The sequence below is a fragment of the Pristiophorus japonicus genome, chromosome 14 (genome assembly GCF_044704955.1).
Source record: "Pristiophorus japonicus isolate sPriJap1 chromosome 14, sPriJap1.hap1, whole genome shotgun sequence".
Lineage (NCBI taxonomy): Eukaryota > Metazoa > Chordata > Chondrichthyes > Pristiophoridae > Pristiophorus > Pristiophorus japonicus.
The window spans coordinates 176810454-176838062 of NC_091990.1; the positions used below are offsets into that span (position 1 = coordinate 176810454).

Consider the following 27609-nt stretch of genomic DNA (forward strand, 5'->3'; position numbering starts at 1 on the left):
CCTTAGACTGTGACCCCTGGTTCTGGACTTCCCCAACATTGGGAACATTCTTCCTGCATCCAACCTGTCCAAACCCGTCAGAATTTTAAACGTTTCTATGAGGTCCCTTCTCACTCTTCTGAACTCCAGTGAATACAAGCCTAGTTGATCCAGTCTTTCTTGATAGGTCAGTCCCACCATCCCGGGAATCAGTCTGGTGAACCTTCGCTGCATTCCCTCAATAGCAAGAATGTCCTTCCTCAAGTTAGGAGACCAAAACTGTACACAATACTCCAGGTGTGGCCTCACCAAGGCCCTGTACAACTGTAGCAACACCTCCCTGCCCCTGTACTCAAATCCCCTCGCTATGAAGGCCAACATGCCATTTGCTTTCTTAACCGCCTGCTGTCCCTGCATGCCAACCTTCAATGACTGATGTACCATGACACCCAGGTCTCGTTGCACCTTCCCTTTTCCTAATCTGTCACCATTCAGATAATAGTCCGTCTCTCTGTTTTTACCACCAAAGTGGATAACCTCACATTTATCCACATTATACTTCATCTGCCACGCATTTGCCCACTCACCTAACCTATCCAAGTCACTCTGTAGCCTCATAGCATCCTCCTCGAGATGATGTCCGTCTCGGTGTGTGTCCCTGGGAACAGCCCGTAGAGCACACAGAGTCCTGTGTTACGGAGCTGCTTGGGATGAACCTCGACAGTAACCACTGCATCTCCTTCCAGACCTGCCTTGCAAAGGGGCAATCCCGAAGGAGATGGCGGACAGTCTTGTCCGCACCACAGTCAACTCGGGGTCAGAGTGCCGTGTCTCTGAAACCCTGGCTATGCATGAAGGATCTGACGGGTAGGGCCCTCCTCACCGCCAACCAAGCTACGTCTTGGTGCTTGTGTGAAAGCTCTGGCGATGAGACGTTCTGCCAAACGAGTTCGACAGTTGCTCGGGGAACCACCCGATAGGGTCCACCCTCTCCTTTCGTAGGGCGTCCAGGACCTTACGTGCCAACCAGTGCTTTATAGCTGGTCTTCAGGGATGTCTCGTGCCATCTGTCCAAGAGAGAGAAGAGAGAAGGGAAAAGTTCCTGGCTTGCGTTTTTTATATTCCTCAAGGCCATTGTCCTCAGAAAGCCTCCCGATTGGACTTTGGTTCCAGGGCAGCTTCGTATTGGCTCTCCTCACACATGTGGTTGTCTGGTCTGGCTCAGCCATCTCTGATTAGTTTAAATGGCTTCCACACACAAAACCTATGCGGCAGCTCTGGGGGTTTTCATTTTGTTTCTTACAAAACTTAGCCCATGCTGGCAATATGTGGGCTTCCATTTTATCTCAACACAAACAGGCCTTTCCATTAATCTACACTTTTAACATTTATACATACACAGTCAATTTTAATCATTAATAAACACTTTAATTCAGGGCTTGCCTTTCAATTGCAGTTTTAATGGAAATCTCCAGCACCACTGAGTTTGTTAAATTTATCTGTCTAGTTCTTATTTAAAAACAATAAAAGCACATGTGCAGCAGACTTTGCACAATGTATACTACTTCTTCACTGCTCAGGGCACCACGCCACTACAGTGGGATGGAAAACAAAACCCACCTGAATTTTATGTGTTGCCAATTTATAAATCAAGCAAGTTACCGTACCCCAACTAATAGAAACAGACCCCCAAAAATGATGTCTTCATGGACAAAACACTCCAGCTGAAAGAGACAAGGGCCCAGAAGTTCAACCACACATGAAACTGGGTGCAGGGATCACATGAAATTGGCGCTGGTGGTTCATTATCATGGGTCAGTTGGGCAGCCATGCTGCTTGCCTGTTTGGGGGGGTGCAGGAAATCGGGCATCTCTGATGCCACTTAAAGGCAACCATCACCTTAGGGAGGTGAACTATGGTTGCCGACACCAAGAAAAGTGCTACATGGCTGAAAAAGTTCAAGAGATAGTTCTCCGATGCAGTTTTGGAGGCTCTCATCCAGGTGGGAAGAAGGAGGTCCTGTTCCCCCTGAAAGGGAGGGGGGAGGGGGGGGGGTAGAGAGGGAAGTGGGTAAATAGTCCTCCAGGCAACACCTTCATCACCAGTGAGAAGAGGTGGCTGAGGAGGCCAATGCCAGCTTATTGCAGCTCCCAGGACATGGCTGCAATCCTGAAGTAAGTTTAATGATATCCCTAGCGTTGTCAAGGTAAGAATTCTACCTCTCGACTCAACTGTTCTCTCCTCAACCTGCAGCCACACTAACACTCTCTTCCCCCGCTTCTCTTCACTCTCCTACAATCACTGCACCACACCACCTTCCTCCTCCTTCATGCACCACTATTACAACCTTCACTTACTCACACCTTGCACAGAACATCTGTACTATTCAACCATATTCTGGCTGTCACTAACACACACACTTTTTTTTCATGCACACAAATCAGGAAGAAGATGGTGATCGGAGACGCCAGAGGCCACTTGCACACCCTCTCCCCACTCAAGGAAGACATGCTGGAATCACAGGCAGGGTGCGAGTGATGACCTTGGCAACAATGGAGGAGATATTGCGCATGGTCTCTTCACACATTACCATCTTTTCTCCTTCTCACTTCTATTTCACTCTACACAGTCTGCACAACAAACTGTAGCTGCACTTAGCAGCCACTCATCTCTCTCGGTTCTCCTTTCAAACTAAAAGATTGCACTTGGCTCTTTTTTTCATTCACTGCAGAACAGCATTTTTATTTTTATCGAAGTGGCTGTCTGTTATGCTCATTCTTTCAACCAGTTTCTGTGTACAGTAATTACTCAATGGCTTTCCCCCATTGCTTATAATCATTTATCTAATTAATGAAATGAACATAGGTGAATCAAAAATACTGCATCGTTAATATAACTTGGATAAGAGGGATATATGTGACAAAGATCCAGGATAAATGTATTAATAAATCAGAAAAAGAACCTCAGACTATTTCATTCACAGATGAGAAATGTTTTTATATATTGTGCATGATGGAAGAAATCAAAATAAGGAAGTTGCTTCCATCTGGTATATCAAAACCACAACTCATTGCTTACTGTTACAGAAAATGCCACACCAACTCAACTTAATTGCAAGGTGAAATATCTGCTAACTGGCTCCATCTCAGTGGCAACATCAATTTGGAACCGACAATTGTTATCTGTTTGCGCTAGTAAATACGTCAGTACAGTGGTGAAACCAGTACCAGTTGCAAATGGTGTGGTTTCAATACAGCTCTGATCTTCAATAGGGTAAACACTTTTGAACCAGGTGAAGCGAGACTCTGCCATGGTTGATCCGGTAACAGTGCAGGAAAGAGTTACGGGTTGGCCAGCTTTAGGGCTTTTTGTTTGGCAAGTTATCCTTGACACCTCATCAAAATTATCTGTTGGAATAAAATTTGAAATAAATAATGTAAAACCCTTAATAATGTGACAAAATATTGATTTTATTTTATACTGAATGCACAAGGAAAGTTGGTGGTTCCAGCAGAAGAGCTCTGTACTCCTAGACAAGGGCCCTTTTTAATTTTAATCCCAACTACTTCTGACATTTGAAATCAGCCTTCAATTGGCATTTCTTGCCTAAAAGCTTGGAATCAGGTGGAGTACACCATGGCCACGAAATATTCTACGAGAGATGAGCCATTTTTACCAGGAGTAACTGATGCCCCTCCACAATTTACAAGCCTTGATGTCTAAGAAGAGCGCCAATAAATACAACAACGACCACAAAAGCAGCCAAAGACCATCCAGTTATCCTTCTGTCTCAGTGAAGTAGATCTGGAGTTGAAGGGATAATGGAGACGGGGCCATGGAAAGGGAAGCAAGCAAAGATATTCAAGAATGCAGGGACAAGAAGGAAATCTGATTTTCAAATGGGAATAATTAGAGTGTGAGATTAATGTGCTATACCAAAGGTTGTGTTGGAGAGGAATTTGGAAAGGGAGGGGGTAAATCCAGTTGTTGTGGTCCATGTTGGAACAAACAACATAGTTAGGAACAGGGAGGAGGTCCTACTGAAGGATTATCAAGAGTTAGGAGCTAAATTTAAAAAGCAGGGCCTCGAGGGTAATAATCTCTGGATTATTGGCTGAGCCACGTGCAAATTCGAATAGAAGCAGTCAGATCAGGAGAATTAACACGTCGCTAAAGGGCTGGTGTAGGACAGAGGGATTCCTTTTCATGGGACACTGACACCAGTAATGGGACAGGAAGGAGCTGTACCGATGGGACGGACTCCACCTGAACTGAGATAGAAAGGGTAAAAAGGGAGGTGGCAAAGGCTTTAACCTAATAAGGTGGGGGGAGGAATCTGCAAGAAATGAAATCAGCCTAAATATAAACAAAACAGTAAAGGAGAGCATAGGAAAGAGTAAAGTAAGGGAGGACATTGATGGGCAGAGACTAGATAGAGTAATAGAACAGGAGAGTAAAAAGATGCTTAAAAATAAAGTGAAAGGAACTGATATTGAAAATGAGTTAAACACTCTGTATAGCAATGCACACTGTCTTTAATAAAACAGGAGAGCTGGAGGCAATAATGCTTTGCAAGGAATCAGACATAGGAGGGTTTACTGAGAAATGGCTATAGAAAAATCAGTACTGGAACTAAACATTGCAGGGTATAACATAGAGAAGGAAAAGGGAGAGGTGGAGTAGCTGTACTTATTAGGGATAACATAATGGCAGTAGAGAAAAGTGGCGCAGCTATCAGCAAGACAGAAACAGAATCCACGTGGATAGGGATACGAGACAATAAAGGATCAATCACACTAATAGGCGTAGTCTATAGACCACCTAATAGTGGAAGGGAGGTGGAGGAAGAAGCATGCAAACAAATTAGGGAAATGAGTAAAAAATAATAATCATGGGTGATTTCAACTACCCCCATATTAATTGGACAGAAGAGTTAGGTAAAGGGGATAAGGGAACAGAGTTCCGATAATGTGCACAAGACTCTTTTCTAACCCAATATGTAAAAGACCAACAAGGGAGGATTTGCGATTGGATCTAGTAATGAGGAACGAACCAGAGCAGTCAAGACAAGTAAAGATAGGGGAACATCTAGGCAATAGTGACCATAATATAGTACACTTTAAGATAGTGAGAACATAAGAATTAGGAACAGGAGTAGGCCATCTAGCCCCTCGAGCCTGCTCCGCCATTCAATAAGATCATGGCTGATCTGGTCGTGGACTCAGCTCCACTTACCCGCCCTCTCCCCATAACCCTTAATTCCCTTATTGCTTAAAAATCTATCTATCTTTGACTTGAAAACATTCAATGAGCTAGCCTCAACTGCTTCCTTGGGCAGAGAATTCCACAGATTCACAACCCTCTGGGAGAAGAAATTCTTTCTCAACTCGGTTTTAAATTGGCTCCTCCGTATTTTGAGGCTGTGCCCCCTAGTTCTAGTCTCCCCTACCAATGGAAACAACCTCTCTGCCTCTATCTTGTCTATCCCTTTCATGATTTTAAATGTTTCTATAAGATCACCCCTCATCCTTCTGATCTCCAAGGAGTAAAGACCCAGTCTACTCAACCTATCATCATAAGGTAACCCCCTAATTTCTGGAATCAGCCTAGTGAATCGTCTCTGTACCCCTTCCAAAGCTAGTATATCCTTCCTTAAGTAAGGTGACCAAAACTGCACGCAGTACTCCAGGTGCGGCCTTACCAATACCTTATACAGTTGCAGCAACACCTCCCTGCTTTTGTACTCCATCCCTCTCGCAATGAAGGCCAACATTCCATTTGCCTTCCTGATTACCTGCTGCACCTGCAAACTAACCTTTTGGGATTCATGCACAAGGACCCCCAGGTCCCTCTGCACCACAGCATGTTGTAATTTCTCCCCATTCAAATAATATTCCCTTTTACTGTTTTTTTCCCCCAAGGTGGATGACCTCACACTTTCCGACATTGTATTCCATCTGCCAAACCTTAGCCCATTCGCTTAACCTATCCAAATCTCCTTGCAGCCTCTGAGTCCTCTACACAACTCGCTTTCTCACTAATCTTAGTGTCATCTGCAAATTTTGTTGCACTACACTCTGTCCCCTCTTCTAGGTCATCTATATATATTGTAAACAGTTGTGGTCCCAGCAGTGATCCCTGTGGCACACCACTAACCACTGATTTCCAACCGGAAAAGGACCCATTTATCCCGACTCACTGCTTCCTGTTCGCCAGCCAATTCTCTATCCATGCTAATACATTTCCACTGACTCCGCGTACCTTTATCTTCTGCAGTAACCTTTTGTGTGGCACCTTATCGAATGCCTTTTGGAAATCTAAACACACCACATCCATTGGTACATCTCTATCCACCATGCTCGTTATATCCTCAAAGAATTCCAGTAAGTTAGTTAAACATGATTTCCCTTTCATGAATCCATGCTGTGTCTGCTTGATTGCACTATTCCTATCTAGATGTCCCGCTATTTCTTCCTTAATGATAGTTTCAAGCATTTTCCCCACTACAGATGTTAAACTAACCGGCCTATAGTTACCTGCCTTTTGCCTGCCCCCTTTTTTAAACAGAGGCGTTACATTAGCTGCTTTCCAATCCGCTGGTACCTCCCCAGAGTCCAGAGAATTTTGGTAGATTAGAACGAATGCATCTGCTATAACTTCCGCCATCTCTTTTAATACCCTGGGATGCATTTCATCAGGACCAGGGGACTTGTCTACCTTGAGTCCCATTAGCCTGTCCAGCACTACCCCCCTAGTGATGGTGATTGTCTCAAGGATGTAAGTATGATGAAGACAAGGGTAATAGATTGTAGAAAAGCTGATTAAGGTGCTGAGAATAGAATTTGGGAAAATAAAATGGATAACAAACAATGACATAGAACAGCAATGGGGAACATTTAAAATGGTGTTTAACAGAGTCCAGGAAAAATATATTCCATTTAAAAAAAAAAACAAAAGCAGCACTAATTGGACAACATGGATGAATAAAGCCAGAAGGGAAAAATTGAGGATAAGGAAAGAGGCATACATTAAGTACATGGTAAGCAGGAAAGAGCATGATAAGGGAGAATATGAAGAGATTGGGAGCTAAATCAAAAAATACTTAGGGAGGCAAAGAGGAGCTATGAAATTAAATCATCAAGGAACATAAAACAAAATAGTAAAATATTTTATAGGCACATAAATTTTTTTTTTAAGTCAGGATGGGAATAGGGCCACTAAGTGATGGACAGGATAGTACCACAAGCAACAATCAAGAAATGGCATAATTACTTTGCTTCAGTATTTACTAGGGAGATAGAACAGGCAGACATGACTTTGGATCTTGAGATTAGTAATGAAATAAATGCATTTAAAATAAAAAGGATATATTAAATAAACTATTCAAACTCAAAGAGGAAAAGACTCCTATCATGATGGATTAAATCATTTTAAAAGAATCTAGAGAAGAGATAGCAGAGGCATTACTACACATATTCTATAATAATTAAAAAAAAAAGGTATAGTACCACAGGACTACTGTAAAATTAACGTAATAACTATATTTAAAGGAGGGAGATGGAACATCTCCAGGGAACTATAGACCAGTCAGCTTAACATCGGTGATAGGAAAAATAATGGAATCCCTAGTAAAGGAGAAAATTGAAGAACATCTAGAAACCAAAAATAGAATAATGAATAGTCAGCATTAATTTCAAAAGGGCAAAGTTTTGCTGGACCAACCTCATTTTGAAGCGGTAACAGATTAGACAAGGGTAATGTTGTAGATGTAATTTATCTAGATATTCAAAAGGAATTTGATAAGGTACCACATAATAGACCAATGAATAAAGTCAGAGAATGCGGAGTCAGGGAACAAGTAGCAGATTGGATAGATAGCTGGTTTCAAGCCAGAAAGCTGAGATATAGGATAAAGGGTAGCTATTCATAGTGGCAGAAGGTGGGTGGTGGTGTTTCTGAAGGATCAGTGCTGAGACCACTGCTGTTCGCAATTCATATTAACAATTTAGACTTTGAAATCAAGAACACAATTTCTAAATTTGCGAATGACACCAAATTGGGGGAGGGGGTTATAGTCAATACTGAGGAGGACTACACCACATTACAGGAGGACATTAATAAACTTGTAGAACGCGCAGATAATTGGCAAATGAATTTTAACACAGATAAATGAGAGGTATTGCATTTTAGTAGGAAGTGGGCTCACTTAATACTTGGCGGGGGTGGGTCTGGGTGGTGTCGATGAGCAAAGAGATCTCAGAGTACAAGTGCACAAATCGCTAAAAGTAGCAACACAGGATAACAAGACCATAAAAAAGCAAACAAAGCACTAGGGTTTATATCTAGAGGGATAGAATTGAAAAGTAGTGAAGTTATGCTAAACTTGCATTGAACCTTGGTTAGACCACTTGGGAGTACTGTGTACAGTTCTGGTCGCCATATTATAGAAAGGATATAGAGGCAGTGGAGAGTGTGCAGAGAAGATTTACAAGGACGATACCAGAAATGCGAGGGTATAACTATCATGAAAGGATGAACAGGCTGAGTCTCTTTTCGCTTGAAAAAAATAAGGGGTGACCTAATAGAGGCCTTTAAAATTATGAGATATTTTGATAGAGTAGATACAGAGAGTGTTTCCACTTGTGGGGAAGAGAATAACTAGAGGCCATCAATATAAGATAGTCAACAAATCAAATAAGGAATTCAGAAGCAACTCTTGACCCAGAGGGTGGTGAGAATGTGGAACTCGTTACCGCAGGGAGTAGTTGAGGCAAATAGTATAGATGCATTTAAGGGGAGGCTAGATAAGCATATGATGGCAAAGGGAATAGAGGGTTATGCTGATAGAGTTAGATGAGGAAAGACGGGAGGAGGCGAGAGTGGAGCATAAACGCCAGCATGGACTGGTTGGGCCGAATGGCCTGTTTCTGTATCGTATATCCTATGAAATCCTATACAAGTGCGCTGGCAGCTGGCATACAGCGCCCCACACTTGCCCACCTAAATAGAAATATTTGGATTATTCTGTATAATAATCTGAAATGCCACACTGACAACCAAACATGCACAAAACAGGAAATTCTTAAAATGAACACTTTACCGTCATCTTTTTCTATATTGCTATAAATCGCGTCGTCTCCATTTATAGCACCAATCTCGTCTTCATTTTTAGCACAATCTGAACAGAAAAACAAGTTAGTTAAATTTGAAATTAGTCAAATTAAATAGGCACTTCCATTGTTAAGAGCATTAAGTAACTCATCTAATAGTATTGAAAATAACTGAACTCACCCAAGATTAACTATTCGCAGCATTAATGCAAACAATCTTGTTTATTCAAGATAACATTTCAATGTGAAATAAAAATTTAATTGACTGTTTTGTTGAATTCAAAGCAATCAATATTGCAGTCATAATAATTTTAATGAAACGGTTTACTTTGAATCTGACTCCAATAAAACAATATTCACCTTTAAGGAGTAATTTGAATTTTTTCTCTTGAATTTCTCGTGTTGCTTTGTGAACCACCTCACAGCTGACGAAACAATCATGATCATTTTTAGTTGCAATAAATTGTGTGCTCGTAATGGATGAAAAGAGACAATCATCAGCAATCACAGGAGGGGTGTTGGTCACATTCGAACAAGGTTTCCCATTTTTAAACCATTTTACTGTGACTTCAGCAGGAGCATAGCTTGTCAATGAGATACTGCATGTTGTGTCCTGATTAACGGCAGGCAGTTCTGGATCAGTTTTAATATCGGACAAATTAGGAGAAAAAGCTGAAAAAACAAATAGAAAGTACACGCGTGTTTAGTCGTTGAAGTAAACTGATTAATTTTTAATGTGAACAAAATAAAAAAGAAAGGGTGCTTGTATAGTTTGAAATATACACAAATTAATTAAGGAAAAATTAAGATCTAATTAACCTGTTCTTCAAAACCCCTGTCATCAGAATTATTGGAATTTTTCTATTTATAGCTCACATATTTACATAAAAGACTCTTTTAAGAACATCACTGATCTTAAAAGTGAGGATGATGGTAGGGCGTTTTGGTGTACCACTTCACGGCAGCACTGAGTGAAAGAGCAATTTACCCATGGGTGTCAAAGGGACTCGCGAGCAGCAAAGGTCACCAGACTATTGCCTCAGAAAGGAAGTAGAGTCTCACAAAAGTAAAAAGACCAAAACAAAACTCAATTGAAAATCCTGATAATTTTAGTTATTTGATCCAAATCCTGCTCGAGGTATCTATACTAAATGTTTGGGGGTGAAATTTGATAATGCTAAAAAAAAAGGGCGCAGGCATGGCGATGCAATATATGCCCACGCACGTTCAAGAAGCACAGGTAGCATGTCAATTTGGTGCTGTCTGCTATTACCATGATAGGAGCGCACAGCTTAGAGCGGAATGAGCTGCTGACAGGCTGTGCTCAGAGGGGGTTTAAATTCGTGCCGCAGGAGCGAAACTAGTTTTACTTAAAGCAAGCCTGCTCCTCTTCAAGACAGTCTGCAGCTCTTAAAGCTGAGCTGCCTTCTGCAGATAAATAATGTTAAAAGTGCTTCAGCACTCATACAAATGGCTCAACAGGCCAGGGAAAAGACACCCAGGGTCTCGGATGCAGCGCTCGAATTTTATGCAGGGGGTCAACACTGGGAGAGAGATCCTCTACCCACAGGGGGCAAGAGCCCCTTCAGAAAAAAGGATGTGGGACCAGATCGCTGAGGCCATCACAGCCAGCAGTGTCACCCCTCCCAGGACCTAACTCCAGTGCTCAAAGAAGTTTCATGACCTCAGACCAGTGGTCAAGATCAGTGAATGCATCTCCAAAAGTCATCTCCTACCAACTGCACCACTAGCCTCATACACTGCTCAATGTACAACTCCCCCACACCCCAAAACTCACCTACCAACAATCTGTACCAGTCACGAGGCACACCTCACATTCCTAGCTTCAGCTCACCCCTTGAGGGGATGGTGCTGACCATTCTTGGCAGGGGCATGGTTGAGCTACTGGCCAACAGCGGGGTTGAAAGTATACAAGATGCTGGTATCCTCAAACTTTATCCTTCTTCTCACATCTCACTTTCCCTTCATCCCACAATCTTTTCTGATTTACAAGCTGCACATAGTGTAAGCATGCACTTCTTTGTTTATCTGCTCCCCTCACCACAATTCCACCATTGTGCCTTCCTCATTTAAGACACACAAGAAATCCAGCCTGCCCAGCCAGTAGTTGACCAAGAAGAGTGAGAGGAGAATGGAGGAGGAGGAACACTGTCACATGATTTCACACTCCCAGCCACCAGCTTCTTGAGGTCCTCCTGCAAGGCCATCTGCAGTCTTCCCCACTGCAGCCTTCCAATGGCCATGCTGCAGTCACTGGGGTAGACTGCATAACATCACTAGAATATGCAACGGCACACGCAAATCAGTCACTAAGTGAAGGCACAAGGATAATTAGTTAATTTTTAGATGTAATATTGGATATATATATGGATAAAGTTGGATTGAAAAGTTTGCTTTGTGATGGCTTTCTTTCAGCATTGTGGTCAAGAGAATGCTGTGATGGTCAGTAACAGAGGGAAGGTAAACAGTGGGACAAATGTTGAACAGGGAATTGTGGTTGTGTTCACTGGTACCGCAGGTGAATGAATTGATCCCGGATATCCCGACGAGAAAGGAGCTGTCTGGGTTGCCTCCATCCTTCTCTTCTGCTTTTCCACTTCTGCTTCCTCTCCCACTGCGAGCAGCTTGTTCCCTTTGCTGCTACTGCTTCATCGCCATGTGATGCTGCAGCCTAAGGTGAACTGCAACTGAAGACCCCACAACTGAGAGTAAGTGGTCTTCTCAGAGGCCTTCCTATAAGAGCCAAAGCCTTGAAAACATCCAACAGCACTCCCTGGTACACTTGAACAACTATTTCAATGTATTGCACTGCGCCACTGCTCCAAAAAAATGTAAAGAAGTCAGTCAAAAAGCAAAAATCTAAACTTACCTGAAAGTGTCTCTGTTGTATTGCTGCACACACATTCTTCAATGCTGTTATGTATTTAACCCCTTGTAACCTGTATTACACTACCACCAGAGGGCCTACCTGTTGGAGTCCTAAAGGATCCCAATATCCCTTGGGAGCACGGTATATAAGCAGGCCACCCATGAGGTACCTACACTCTGGAGTCTTATTAAAGAAGCTAAGGTCACACTTGCTCATTGTACACAGTACTCAGCTTCATTCTTTATTATGAGTGTACTAACTGGTGATGAGGTAACGAACAACCACGCGAAAATGCAAAAAACAGTTGGTATCCTGGAGAAGTTCTCGGAAGGGAGGCCTTCGTGGAGAGACTCGACCAATACTTTGTGGCCAACGAGCTGAAAGGGGACGAGAACACCACCAAACGAAAGGCGATCCTGTTAACTGCCTGTGGGGCAATAACCTATGGCCTCATGAAGAATTTCCTAGCTCTGGCAAAACCAACAGAGAAATCTTATGAAGAATTGTGTACGCTGGTCCGGGAGCACCTCAATCCTAAGGAAAATGTTTTGATGGCGAGATATTGTGTCAACGGTCGGAGGGCATGGAACTGGCGAGCTATGTCGCCAAACTAAGGTGCCTCGCAGGACATTGGGAGTTTGAGGGATTCCTAGAACAAATGCTTAGAGACTTTTTTGTACTGGGCATTGGCCATGAGACAATCCTTCGCAAACTGTTGACTGTAGAAACTCCGAACCCAAGTACAGCCAAAACGATAGCCCAGGCATTTATGTCCACCAGCGACAACACCAAACAGATTTTGCAGAGTAAAGAAGTTTCGGCCAGTACTGTGCATAAAGTAACGTCGGTTTCGAGCAGAAATAGACATGGTAGAACGTGCACGCCGGCTGCTGCTGCCTGACCTCAGGTGACCCAGAGTCCGCCATCAATCGTTAACACCTTGTTGGAGCTGTGGAGGTGATCATCGAGCCCATCAATGCCGCTTCAAGCACTATGCGTGCAACGGTTGCAGAACAATGGGACACCTCCAGCGAATGTGCAGGCGAGCTGCAAACCACCACGTTGCAGAGGAAGATTGATTCACTATGGATCCATCTGAATTGGAGACTCGTACCGAGGAGGCAGAAGTGCACGGGGTACACACATTCACCACGAAATGTCCAGCAATAATGGTGAAAGTTGAACTGAACGATATTCCAGGATCTATGGAACTGGACACGGATGCAAGTCAGTCCACAATGAGTAAAAAGGCCTTCGACAGGCTGTGGGGCAAAAAGGCATCCAGGCCCAAGTTCAGCCCCATTCACAACAAACTAAGGACTTACACGAAGGAACTAATCCCTGTAATTGGCAGTGCAGAAGTCAAAGTCTCCTGTGATGGAGCAGTACACGAACTCCCGCTGTGGATTGTGCCAGGGGATGGCCCCACGTCGTTCGGCAGAAGCTGGCTGGGAAAAATTCGCTGGAACTGGGACGACATCCGAGCGCTTTCGTCCATCGACGACGCCTCATGTGCTCAGGTTCTGAGCAAGTTTCCATCGTTGTTCGAGTCAGGCATTGGAAGCTTCTCAGGGGTGAAAGTGCAGATCCATTTGGTTCCCGGTACACGACCCATCCGCCACAAGGCACGGGCGGTACCGTACATGATGCGTGAGAAAGTGGAAATTGAGCTGGACAGGCTGCAGCGAGACGGCATCATCGCGCCGGTGGAATTCAACAAGTGATCCAGTCCAATTGCCCCGGTACTTAAAGAGGACGGCACGGTTAGAATTTGTGGGGACTATCAAGTAACGATTAACCCTTTTTCACTACAGGACCAGTACCCGTTACCCAAGGCAGACGACCTATTTGCGACCCTGGCTGGAGGGAAGACGTTCACCAAGCTGGACCTGACCTCGGCCTACATGACGCAGGAGCTGGAGGAGTCTTCGAAAGGCCTCACCTGCATCAACACACACAAAGGTCTGTTCATCTATAACCGGTGCCCGTTCGGGATTTGGTCGGCCGCGGCAATCTTCCAACGGAACACGGAGAGCCTGCTAAAGTTAGTTCCTCGCACCGTGGTTTTCCAGGACGACATACTGGTTACAGGTCGGGACACCATTGAGCACTTGAAGAATCTGGAAGAGGTTCTTAGTTGGTTGGATTGAGTGGGGCTCAGGTTGAAACGCTCGAAGTGTGTTTTCCTGGCGCAAGAGGTCGAGTTCTTGGAAAGAAGAATCGCGGCAGACGGCATCAGACCCACCGACGCCAAGACGGAGGCCATCAAGAATGCGCCGAGACCATAGAACGTGACGGAGCTGCGGTCGTTCCTGGGACTCCTTAACTATTTTGGTCATTTCCTACCTGCTAGAACCCCTACATGCGCTACTGCGCAAGGGAGACGACTGGGTGTGAGGGAATTCACAAGAGGCTGCCTTTAAGAAAGCCAGAAATCTGTTGTGTTCAAACAAACTGCTTGTCCTGTATAACCCTTGTAAAAGATTACTGCTAGCTTGTGATGCATCATCATATGGGGTCGGGTGTGTGTTACAACAGGCTAACGAATCGAGGATCTTGCAATCGGTCGCTTATGCGTCCAGGAGTTTGTCCAAGGCCGAAAGGGCCCAAAGCATGATTGAAAAAAAGGCTCTGGTGTGTGTTTATGGGGTAAAAAAAAAGCCTACCAGTACTTATTTGGCCTCAAGTTTGAGCTTGAAACTAACCACAAGCCATTCATATCATTGTTCTCTGAAAGCAAAGGGATTAACACCAATGCCTCTGCCCGCATCCAAAGATGGGCGCTCACGCTGTCGGCATACAACTAATCCGTCACAGAACGGGAACAGAGAACTGCGCAGAAGCTCTCAGTCGGCTGCCATTGCCCACCACCAGGGTGGAAATGGCACAGCCAGCTCATGGTCATGGAGGCATTCGAGAATGAAAAGTCCCCTGTTTCAGCCCGCCAGATCAGGACCTGGACCTGCCAGGATCCTTTACTGTCCTTGGTAAAAAACTGTGTCCTCCATGGGAGCTAGTCTAGTGTCCCAGCGTGGTCTCGCCCAAGAAAGGCAGAGATATGTTTATATGTGAACTGCACAGCACCCACCCAGGCATTGTAATGATGAAAGGCATAGCCAGATCAAATGAGTGGTGGCTCGGCATTGACTCAGATTTAGAGTCACGCTTGCACCAGTGCAATACTTGCTCTCAGCTGAGCAATGCACCCAGAGAGGCACCGCTACATTTGTGGTTGTGGCCCTCCAAACCGTGGTCGAGGATCCATGTGGACTATGCGGGTCCATTTCTAGGCAAAATGTTTTTGGTTGTCATGGATGCTTACTCAAAATGGATTGAATGTGTGATAATGTCTGTAAGCACGTCCACTATTGAAAGACTACGAGCCATGTTTGCCACGCACGGCTTGCCTGATGTCCTAGTCAGCGACAATGGGCCATGCTTCACCAGAGAAACATAGAAAATAGATGCAGGAGTAGGCTATCCGGCCATTCGAGCCTGCACCGCCATTCAGTAAGATCATGGCTGATCATTCCTTCAGTACCCCGTTCCTGCTTTCTCTCCATACCCCTTGATCCCTTTAGCCGCAAGGGCCATATCTAACTCCCTCTTGAATATATCCAATGAACTGGCATCAACAACTCTCTGCGGCAGGGGATTCCACAAGTTAACAAGTTCTCTGAGTGAAGAAGTTTCTCCTCATCTCAGTCCTAAATGGCCTGCCCCTTATCCTAAGGCTGTGTCTCTTGGTTCTGGACTGCCCCAACATCGGGAACATTCTTCCCGCATCTAACCTGTCCAGTCCAGTCAGAATCTTATATGTTTCTATGAGATCCTCTCTCATCCTTCTAAACTCCAGTGTATAAAGGCCCAGTTGATCCAGTCTCTCCTCATATGTCAGTCCCACCATCCCTGGAATCAGTCTGGTGAACCTACGCTGCACTCCCTCAATGGCAAGAACATCCTTCCTCAGATTAGGAGACCAAAACTGAACACAATATTCCAGGTGAGGCCTCATTAAGGCCGTGTACAACTGCAGTAAGACCTCCCTGCTCCTATATTCAAATCCCCTAGCTATGAAGGCCAACATACCATTTGCCTTCTTCACCGCCTGCTGTACCTGCATGCCAACCTTCAATGACTGATGAACCATGACTCCCAGGACTCGCTGCATCTCCCCCTTTCCTAATCTGCCGCCATTCAGATAATATTCTGCCCTCATGTTTTTGCCCCCAAAGTGGATAACCTCACATTTATCCACATTATACTGCATCTGCCATGCATTTGCCCATTCGCCTAACTTGTCCAAATCACCCTGCAGTCTCTTGGCATCCTCCACACAGCTCACACCACCACTCAGTTTAGTGTCATCTGCAAACTTGGAGATATTACACTCAATTCCATCATCTAAATCATTAATATATATTGTAAAGAGCTGGGGTCCCAGCACTGAGCCCTGCGGCACTCCACTAGTCACTGCCTGCCATTCTGAAAAGGACCAGTTTATCCCGACTCTCTGCTTCCTGTCTGCCAACGAGTTCTCTATCCACGTCAGTACATTACCCCCAATACCATGTGCTTTGATTTTGCACACCAATCTCTTGTGGGACCTTGTCAAAAGCCTTTTAAAAGTCCAAATACATCACATCCACTGGTTCTCCCCTGTCCACTCTACTAGTTACATCCTCAAAAAATTCCAGAAGATTTGTCAAGCATGATTTCCCCTTCATAAATCCATGCTGACTTGGACCAATCCTGTCACTGCTTTCCAAATGCGCTGCTATTTCATCCTTAATGATTGATTCCAACATTTTCCCCACTACTGATGTCAGGCTATAATTACCCGTTTTCTCTGTCCCTCCTTTTTTAAAAACTGGTGTTACATTAGCTACCCTCCAGTCCATAGGAACTGATCCAGAGTCGATAGAGTGTTGGAAAATTACCACCAATGCATTTCTAGGGGCACTTCCTTAAGTACTCTGGGATGTAGACTATCAGGCCCTGGGGATTTATCGGCCTTCAATCCCGTCAATTTCCCTAACACAATTTCCCACCGAATAAGGATATCCTTCAGTTCCTCCTTCTCACTAGACCTTCGGTCCCCTAGTACATCCGGAAGGTTATTTGTGTCTTCCTTTGTGAAGACAGAACCAAAGTACTTGTTCAATTGGTCTGCCATTGCTTTGTTCCCCATTATAAATTCACCCGAATCCGACTGCAAGGGACCTACGTTTGTCTTCACTAATCTTCACCAGTGCTGAATTCAAGGAATTCATGACCTGCAATGGGATCAAACATGTCACATCTGCCCTGTTCAAGCCCGCATCCAACGGCCAGGCAGAACGGGCAGTTCAGACCATCAACCAAAGCTTGAAACGTGGGACGGAAGGCTCCCGAGTGCTGCTCAGCTACCGCACCAGACCCCACTCACTCACCGGGCTGCTCATGAAAAGGGCGCTAAAAACAAGGCTCTCTCTTGTCCACCCTGATCTCCATGGAGAGCAAGCGGCATCAACAAAGTGTGTAACATGTCTGTGCAAATTTGTCACGTGATATTGAGATCAATGATCCTGTGTTTGTGCTCAATTACGGACATGATCCCAAATGGCTCGCTGGCATGGTCACAGCCAAAGAGGGGAGTAAGATGTTTCAGATCAAACTGGCCAATGGACAAACGTACGGAAAACATTTGGACCAAATCAAATTGCGGTTCACCAACAGCTACGAACAACCCGAAAAGATATCACTAACTCTGGCCCTCCAACACACACACAAGTGGCAACTGACATCATGGTTGACCACGAAGCCGAACTCACCAACCCCAGCAAGGCCGGCTGCCCAACAGCCCAGTGAAGAACTGACCAACCCATCCACACCCGCATTTGTACCGAGACGATCGACAAGGGAGCGAAAAGCCCTAGATCGTCTCACCTTGTAAATAAATGTACTGTTGACTTCACGGGGGAGTGATGTTATGTATTTAACCCCTTGTAACCTGTATTACACTACCACCAGAGGGCCCAGATGTTGGAGTCCTAAGGGATCCCAGCATCCCTTGGGAGCACGGTATATAAGCAGGCCACCTACGAGGTACCTACACTCTGGAGTCTAATTAAAGGAGCTAAGGTCACACTTGCTCATTGTACACAGTACTCAGTTTCATCCTTTATTATGAGTGTACCACATGCATGGTTTGGAGAGGGCGGTATTAAGAGCAGTGACGTCCAAAATTACGGATCGTACGTCAATTCAGGTGTTGCACCCAGACTGATGTCACGATATGGATCATCTAAATATCTAGAGTGAGCGCAGGCAACAGCAGCACTGTGGGCCTGCCCAAGATGGCGGCTGCTGCGTTCCGTGCTGAAAGCGGGCGGCCGCCATTCTTTCTTCCAATCTGGCCTAAATGGCTGACTCTAATTTTGAGTCCATTATTTTTTTTTAAAAAGTTGAATCAAGGACCAAATGCTGGAAATTCAGCCCACTGATATAGTGAGGTAAGAAAAAAGGTTCAGAACTTTTAATTTAGCTCTTAGAAATGTAATTACTTTAAAAGATGCATTTAATTTGCAATTATATTTTTTCAGTGAATATAAACCATATATCCATCCTTTTCGTAACTTCAGTTGAAGTTGTCTTGCACCATTTGTCCAATTCAAATTTTCTCAGAGCTATTTATTGCGAAATGTGCCCTGCCCCACACCCCCATGTCCAGCATCAAGCAGAATCCTGCCAGATTATTTCTGTGTGACCTAGTAAAGTGCAGCAAAATAATCCCAAACATTTAAATATAAAAGTGGAATTTTTCAAACTGGAGGAAGGGGAGAAGGATCAGGGTGAAACATACCTGGAAGTGGTAACATTGCCTTTTTTACAATTGGTTTCTTTAATTTAGCATGATTCACATGGAAGGAAAATTCTTGAAATAAATCTCGTGCAGTTGGTATTAGTTGCAAGCGGGAAGACAGCCGATAACATCCATTTTCCTCCCTCTTGGGTTCTCCATGTTTGATTCCTTTGAATATCATTTCTCCTTTTTGCATCCAAGTTGCACTGATTTCTTTGGGGGAAAAGTTACTGATATTGCAGATAAGAGTAAGATCTGTGCCATACATAGGATCTGGTGGGTCACATTTGATGTCTTCAACAGATGGAATTCCTGTTTAAATTGCATGAAACCACAGTTGATCACAATATTGAATAACCTTCATGCTTAAAGATCAAAAAGGGAGGTTAAAAAGAACTGTCTCTTTCTCCTCCCCCAAATGATGGATATTTAAGAAGACAGCATCCATCAAATCTATCATTGTGCAAATTAGACTTTGGGGGTGAATATTAACTCCAAAACACAGGTGAGTTAGGGTCGGGTGGCAGGTTAAAGCATTAAAAACCTGGATCTCAGACTCCAGCCCACCTCCACCCCACCCACTTCCAGTTTTAATGGAGGCAGGATGGGAGGTGAGCAGCCAACTAGCTCCCAGGGTTGGCACTTTAAATATTATAAATGAGGCTAGCAGCCTCAGATTTAATCTGCTGTGCTGGTTTAACTGTGGCAGTCGCGGTTCCCGGGCCTCGGGATTTCCGGCAACTGCAAAGAGGCAAGGACTGCCTTAGGGAGAAATCCTTGTGGGCCGGAAGGAGTAGGGAGTGCTTCCTCCTGGCCCAAATTCCCCCAGCATCAGTCCCCCTGCACCTCCCCAACCCCACCATATAACTCCCAGGTCGGAGGTCGGATTTCCACCCCACCCCCCCCGTTCCACCTCAGATTGTACTCCACCTCCTGGAGTCAGGGATCGGACACCTCGCAACCACCCCCACACCCCGGCCCACCACCTCGGGGTCAGAGCTCACACCTACCTGTGGTTCAACATCTTCTCCAGCATTCCTCATCTGACTGGAAACCAGCCTGTCAAACGGACTAACCACCGGGCGGCGAACCTGTTTGTGACATTCCACGCACGCTTTGGAGTTAAACCTCCACAGTTTATGGGGAAACCTGGAGTTCCGGGTTTCCAGCGCTCTACCAGCACTCACCACCATCCCCCTCCCTGCTCCCAGCGGGTCCAAACGTAAAAATTCCCGTCTTAGTTTCAAAGAAAGTGATAACATTTTTAAAAACTCTTTACCTTACAAAACATTTTGCTGCTGATTTAATAATTACAGCTATGTTGGGATGCCACCAACTTAGGACCAATGGAGCTACTGAGAGGAACTCTGGAGTCACAGGCAAACAAGAAATGCAAGTGGCACTGTTGCTGAAGATATTGTGGATCACCAAAAGAGGTAGTTAAAGCTTGGGCCTCCAATGGCAAAGCGATTATCATTTTCAACGTAAACACAAACCAGCTTCCTGCAGGAGGCAGCCAAGTTGCGGGCCACTAGCAGAGATTGATGTTTGAAGGTCTTGTGGTCACCATGTTTATAAAAGACTTCACGAGGATACAGACAGTCTGTTGAAATGGGTGGACATGTGGCAGATGATATTTAACGCAGAAAAGTGCAAAGTGATGCATTTTGGTAGGAAGAATGAGGAGTGACAATATAAACTGAAGGGTACAATTCTAAAGGGAGTGCATGAACAGAGAGACCTGGGGCATATGTGCAAAAATCGTTGAAGGTGGCAGGGCAGGTTGAGAAAGCGGTTAAAGAAAAGCATATGGGACCCTGAGCTTCATAAATAGAGGCGTAGGGTACAAAAGCAAGCAAGTTATGAAGAATCTTTCTTAAACACTGGTTCGGCCACAACTGGAGTATTGTGTCCAATTCTGGGCACCGCACTTTACGAAGGATGTGAAGACCTTAGAGAGGGTGTAGAAAAGATTTACAAGAATTTACCAGGGATGAGGGACTTATGTGGATAGACTGGAGAAGCTGGAGTTGTTCTCCTTAGAGCAGAGAAGATTGAGAGGAGATTTGATACAGGTGTTTAAAATCATGAGGGGTCTAGACAGAGTAGATAGAGAGAAACTGTTCCCATTGGCTGAAGGGTCAAAAACCAGAGGACACAGATTTAAGGTGATTGGCAGAAGAACCAAAGGCGACATGAGGAAAAACATTTTTACGTAGCAAATGATTTGGATCTGGAATCCCTACTGAAAGGTGGTGGAGGCAGATTCAATCGTGGCTTTCAAAAGGGAATTGGATAAGTACCCGAAGGAAAAAAAATTGCAGGGCTACGGGGAAAGAGCAGGTGAGTGGGACAAGCTGAAGGGCTCTTGGAGAGCTGGCATGGGCTCGATGGGACGAATGTCTCCTTCTGTGTTGTAACCATTCGATGATTCTATGGTTTATCCTCAACGATCACCAATATGCTATTAGTCTCGTCCTATGATATTTGTCTTATCTGACTACGAGCCTCTATTAATATAAACAATGCCAATTTAATTAATTTGAAACAATCAAATTTGTCCATTTACAAAATAATCTTTTCAACATTCCATAATTGGGACTATGAAGTTGCACTTCTTGTTGAAACAATATTTACCTTTCATCTTCAAAAGATAACTGGATGAGACAGGCTTGTTTGAAGTTTCAGAATGAAGGATTTGCATTTTGAACTCATTTCCATTGTCCTCATCAGTTGGTTTGAATGTTCTTTTGGAGGTTACAGAGAACAAACCAGTGACTTCATCCAATTTACTTCCTTCTGTTTCAACTCCATCATTAGTTTTCTCAAATGCTTTGAACCAGAATATTTGATGGTCTGATGGAAAGAAGCCATATGCTTTGCAGGAAAGTGTGACACGTTGTCCCACCTCTGGGTAAAGCGGATCTGATTTAATTGCTTCTACCTTTGGCATCGACACTGTAGTCATACAAAAGAAACAGTGTTAAAGAGATTGTGTAACAGAGAACATCACAAGTTAAAAAAGTCTAGTAGGCCTTGATAAATTTTAAACTTTGATTTATTGAATGACTATCCTTTTTCTCTGTCCCTCTTTCTTCCCCCCCACACTGTAATACAGTGCCACTTTGCAACAATGGTAATTTGACAGTGACATTTCACTTTGCTAATCCATGGGGGCCGAGGCATACTGTAGCACACCAGCTAGCTGATTCCACTTCTGCAACAGAAATAAGATCAGCTAACTCAGGGATCAAACTTGCAACCTTATAGTTCTCTCTGGCTCAGGCCCAAATCTGACGGTGCATTTTCCCAATGAGCTAATAGGGAGCTTCAAACAATCCTAACCGACTCTATTCAGCTTGGTTCAGCAGTACCGCTCCTGCCACTGGAGGTGGTCTAGGTTCTAGCGGCATTCTAGGACCTGAGGAAATAATTTATGCCGACAGGTCAGTACAATGCTGAAAGAGCAGTGCAGTACTGAAAGAGGTAGACACAAAAGATCTCATGGCACTTTTCCAATGAGCAAGGACTTCGCCTGATGTCCTGGACAACATTTCGACCTCAAATAAAATCACCAAAAAAAGATTAACTGTTCAGTCATCACATTGCTGCTTGTGGGACCATATCGTGCAGAAATTGCCTACCATGTTTGCCTACAAAACAACAAAGATTACACTTCAAAAGTAATTAATTAGCAATCAAATGTTTATGGACTTAAATTGGACAAGAAAGGCACTGTATAAATGCAAGATTTTTCTTTCATGGCATTGTTCTTAGTTATCCTGTGCTTTTATTTCATTTATTGATCTTCTTGGAGTATTTTTCACAGACTGCAAAAAGATCAACTCGGATTTTCTCATTTTGCTAAAATATCGAAAAAACAAAAAAGTTAACTTTATTTTGTAGGTGACAGCAAGATTTCGATTTAATTTATTTTGGTTCCTTTATTCCCGTTGTCTCCAATCGGATCACTCCAGGTAATGGGCCGTCACTAACAGACCTTTGCCAATGCTGAAATCGCCCAGTAGAATTGGTAGTCACCAACTTAAATCTGTATATTAGTTTCAGTTTATTAATATTTCCCAATTAACAAATCATTACAGTTTATGCATTGTTAAAATCAAACCAGAATATTAGTCGATTATGCCCCAGATTTTGCTGTCAAAATATCATCATCATCATAGGCGGTCCCTCGAACAAGGAGGACTTCCTTCCACGAGAGTTCAGATGTTTCAATGAAGGACCCGATGTTCCAGTCCTGAACTCCAGTTGAGGGGGTGGAAGATGCCTGTGCGTGGATTTTTTTAATGTGTGGTGACCGTTGCACATCAGCCACCACACGGGCTTGACAGAGCTAGGCCATTATCCAGTGGCAAGGATTAACCAGGACGACTGGAGACCTGCTCTGTTGCACGGACCTAGTGCACACACATATCGCAGTGTGGGCTGGCCCGTGCTGCCCCTGGGTCCTCGGCTCTTCTGGGCCCCGTACCATCATTCGCTGCACCTCCACCACGATGTCAAAATAACAATGAAGCTAATGATGCTCACTATTATTTATGTACAGCAACTTTAGGCGAGGGGTAGAGGAGTGGTTAAACTCAAATATCCAAAAGTTGCTGTCTTGAGTTGCCTTTAGATTTGTGAAAACGGCATCTCGTCATTTGCTCACCACTGAATGACATGAAGTTGCAGTATTTGCGCAGTAGATCCGAACTAAACCCGCCACAGAAAGTTAGGTCTGGTCTGAAGTGACGCAAGGAACCCGTCTTGGAGCCATTTAAGTTCCGTGCAAATTTAATTCAGACAAAGGGAGCTTTTTAAGCTGTCTGAGATGCTTTTAGCAATGTATTAATTATGACCAGTTTTGGTCTCCTAACTTGAGGAAGGACATTCTTGCTATTGAGGGAGTGCAGCGAAGGTTCACCAGACTGATTCCTGGGATGGCGGGACTGACATATCAAGAAAGACTGGATCAACTGGGCTTGTATTCACTGGAGTTCAGAAGAATGAGAGGAGATCTCATAGAAACGTTTAAAGTTCTGATGGGTTTAGACAGGTTAGATGCAGGAAGAATGATCCCAATGTTGGGGAAGTCCAGAACCAGGGGTCACAGTCTAAGGATAAGGGGTAAGCCATTTAGGACCGAGATGAGGAGAAACTTCTTCACCCAGAGAGTGGTGAACCTGTGGAATTCTCTACCACAGAAAGTTGTTGAGGCCAATTCACTAAATATATTCAAAAGGGAGTTAGATGTAGTCCTTATTACTTGGGGGATCAAGGGGTATGGCGAGAAAGCAGGAATGGGGTACTGAAGTTGCATGTTCAGCCATGAACTCATTGAATGGTGGTGCAGGCTAGAAGGGCCGAATGGCCTACTCCTGCACCTATTTTCTATGTTTCTATGTTTCTATGACCAATCTACCTCTCTGGCACTGAAAAATTATTACAAATGTGGAGTCTCATTCCTTCAGATATTAATTATTGGAAATTTTAAAAATGTAAAATGTGATTTTTTTTTTAAACTTGTCTCTTTTTTCTCTCTTAATCCAAACTTTCTTGCCCTCTCTTTCTGTACCTGTACAAAAAGGGCCATTGTACAGCAAAATTCTAAAAGGACAGAGGGTGTTAAAAAAACAAGCCTAAAGGCTTTGTGTCTTAATGCAAGGAGTATCCGCAATAAGGTGGATGAATTAACTGTGCAAATAGATGTTAACAAATATGATGTGATTGGGATTACGGAGACGTGGCTCCAGGATGAGCAGGGCTGGGAACTCAACATCCAGGGGTATTCAACATTCAGGAAGGATAGAATAAAAGGAAAAGGAGGTGGGGTAGCATTGCTGGTTAAGGAGGAGATTAAGGCAATAGTTAGGAAGGACATTAGCTTGGATGATGTGGAATCTATATGGGTAGAGCTGCAGAACACCAAAGGGCAAAAAACGTTAGTGGGAGTTGTGTACAGACCTCCAAACAGTAGTAGTGATGTTGGGGAGGGCATCAAACAGGAAATTAGGGGTGCGTGCAATAAAGGTGCAGCAGTTATAATGGGTGACTTTAATATGCACATAGATTGGGCTAACCAAACTGGAAGCAATACGGTGGAGGAGGATTTTCTGGAGTGCATAAGGGATGGTTTTTTAGACCAATATGTCGAGGAACCAACTAGGGGGGAGGCCATCTTAGACTGGGTGTTATGTAATGAGAAAGGATTAATTAGCAATCTCGTTGTGCGAGGCCCCTTGGGGAAGAGTGACCATAATATGGTGGAATTCTGCATTAGGATGGAGAATGAAACAGTTAATTCAGAGACCATGGTCCAGAACTTAAAGAAGGCTAACTTTGAAGGTATGAGGCGTGAATTGGCTGAGATGGATTGGCGAATGATACTTAAGGGGTTGACTGTGGATGGGCAATGGCAGACATTTAGAGACCGCATGGATGAACTACAACAATTGTACATTCCTGTCTGGCATAGAAATAAAAAAGGGAAGGTGGCTCAACCGTGGCTATCAAGGGAAATCAGGGATAGTATTAAAGCCAAGGAAGTGGCATACAAATTGGCCAGAAATAGCAGCGAACCTGGGGACTGGGAGAAATTTAGAACTCAGCAGAGGAGGACAAAGGGTTTGATTAGGGCAGGGAAAATGGAGTATGAGAAGAAGCTTGCAGGGAACATTAAGACGGATTGCAAAAGTTTCTATAGATATGTAAAGAGAAAAAGGTTAGTAAAGACAAACGTAGGTCCCCTGCAGTCAGAATCAGGGGAAGTCATAACGGGGAACAAAGAAATGGCGGACCAATTGAACAAGTACTTTGGTTCGGTATTCACGAAGGAGGACACGAACAACCTTCCGGTTATAAAAGGGGTCGGGGGGTCTAGTAAGGAGGAGGAACTGAGGGAAATCCTTATTAGCCGGGAAATTGTGTTGGGGAAATTGATGGGATTGAAGGCCGATAAATCCCCAGGGCCTGATGGACTGCATCCCAGAGTACTTAAGGAGGTGGCCTTGGAAATAGTGGATGCGTTGACAGTCATTTTCCAACATTCCATTGACTCTGGATCAGTTCCTATGGAGTGGAGGGTAGCCAATGTAACCCCACTTTTTAAAAAAGGAGGGAGAGAGGTAACAGGGAATTATAGACCGGTCAGCCTGACATCGGTAGTGGGTAAAATGATGGAATCAATTATTAAGGATGTCATAGCAGTGCATTTGGAAAGAGGTGACATGATAGGTCCAAGTCAGCATGGATTTGTGAAAGGGAAATCATGCTTGACAAATCTTCTGGAATTTTTTGAGGATGTTTCCAGTAGAGTGGATAAGGGAGAACCAGTTGATGTGGTATATTTGGACTTTCAGAAGGCGTTCGACAAGGTCCCACACAAGAGATTGATGTGCAAAGTTAGAGCACATGGGATTGGGGGTAGTGTACTGACATGGATTGAGAACTGGTTGTCAGACAGGAAGCAAAGAGTAGGAGTAAATGGGTACTTTTCAGAATGGCAGGCAGTGACTAGTGGGGTACCGCAGGGTTCTGTGCTGGGGCCCCAGCTGTTTACACTGTACATTAATGATTTAGATGAGGGGATTGAGTGTAGTATCTCCAAGTTTGCGGATGACACTAAGTTGGGTGGCAGTGTGAGCTGCGAGGAGGATGCTGTGAGGCTGCAGAGCGACTTGGATAGGTTAGGTGAGTGGGCAAATGCATGGCAGATGAAGTATAATGTGGATAAATGTGAGGTTATCCACTTTGGTGGTAAAAACAGAGAGACAGACTATTATCTGAATGGTGACAGATTAGGAAAAGGGGAGGTGCAAAGAGACCTGGGTGTCATGGTACATCAGTCATTGAAGGTTGGCATGCAGGTGCAGCAGGCGGTTAAGAAAGCAAATGGCATGTTGGCCTTCATAGCAAGGGGATTTGAGTACAGGGGCAGGGAGGTGTTGCTACAGTTGTACAGGGCATTGGTGAGGCCACACCTGGAGTATTGTGTACAGTTTTGGTCTCCTAACCTGAGGAAGGACATTCTTGCTATTGAGGGAGTGCAGCGAAGGTTCACCAGACTGATTCCCGGGATGGCGGGACTGACCTATCAAGAAAGACTGGATCAACTGGGCTTGTATTCACTGGAGTTCAGAAGAATGAGAGGGGACCTCATAGAAACATATAAAATTCTGACGGGGTTAGACAGGTTAGATGCAGGAAGAATGTTCCCAATGTTGGGGAAGTCCAGAACCAGGGGTCACAGTCTAAGGATAAGGGGTAAGCCATTTAGGACCGAGATGCGGAGGAACTTCTTCACCCAGAGAGTGGTGAACCTGTGGAATTCTCTACCACAGAAAGTTGTTGAGGCCAATTCACTAAATATATTCAAAAAGGAGTTAGATGAGGTCCTTACTGCTAGGGGGATCAAGGGGTATGGCGAGAAAGCAGGAATGGGGTACTGAAGTTGAATGTTCAGCCATGAACTCATTGAATGGCGGTGCAGGCTAGAAGGGCCGAATGGCCTACTCCTGCACCTATTTTCTATGTTTCTATGTTTCTATGTCTATGATTGAATTGAATTCACCCACTCTAATTTACACTTCCTTCTCAGACTTTGATCTGTTAATTTCACAATCATTCAATCTGACTGGTTAAGAAGATACACATTTGCTTTCCCTGTTCACTCAGGTCCCAAACATCTGGACCGGAATCTTTACCTTGGAGTTAGGTTGTGTGCGTGCATGCCGCGTAGCCCAAAAATGTTAACGGCATGTTCTGCAGTGCAAAATTTATTGAAT

At 44.2% G+C, this 27609-nt stretch overlaps 1 protein-coding gene across 3 annotated transcripts in view; it reads right to left on the reverse strand.

The window, feature by feature from the left end:
• Window positions 1-2691: 2691 nt before the first annotated feature.
• The window catches only part of LOC139280250 (uncharacterized), a 69938-nt gene continuing 45020 nt past the window's right edge, over window positions 2692-27609 (reverse strand). For all 3 annotated transcript variants that reach the window (XM_070899887.1, XM_070899886.1, XM_070899885.1), the window contains 5 exons: window positions 21461-21781; window positions 18824-19135; window positions 9450-9761; window positions 9080-9157; window positions 2692-3386 (listed from right to left, as the gene is read on the reverse strand). In XM_070899887.1, coding sequence (XP_070755988.1) covers window positions 3082-3386; window positions 9080-9157; window positions 9450-9761; window positions 18824-19135; window positions 21461-21781 — 1328 coding nt within the window. In that variant the 3' untranslated portion in view covers window positions 2692-3081. The remainder of the gene's footprint in view (window positions 3387-9079; window positions 9158-9449; window positions 9762-18823; window positions 19136-21460; window positions 21782-27609) is intronic.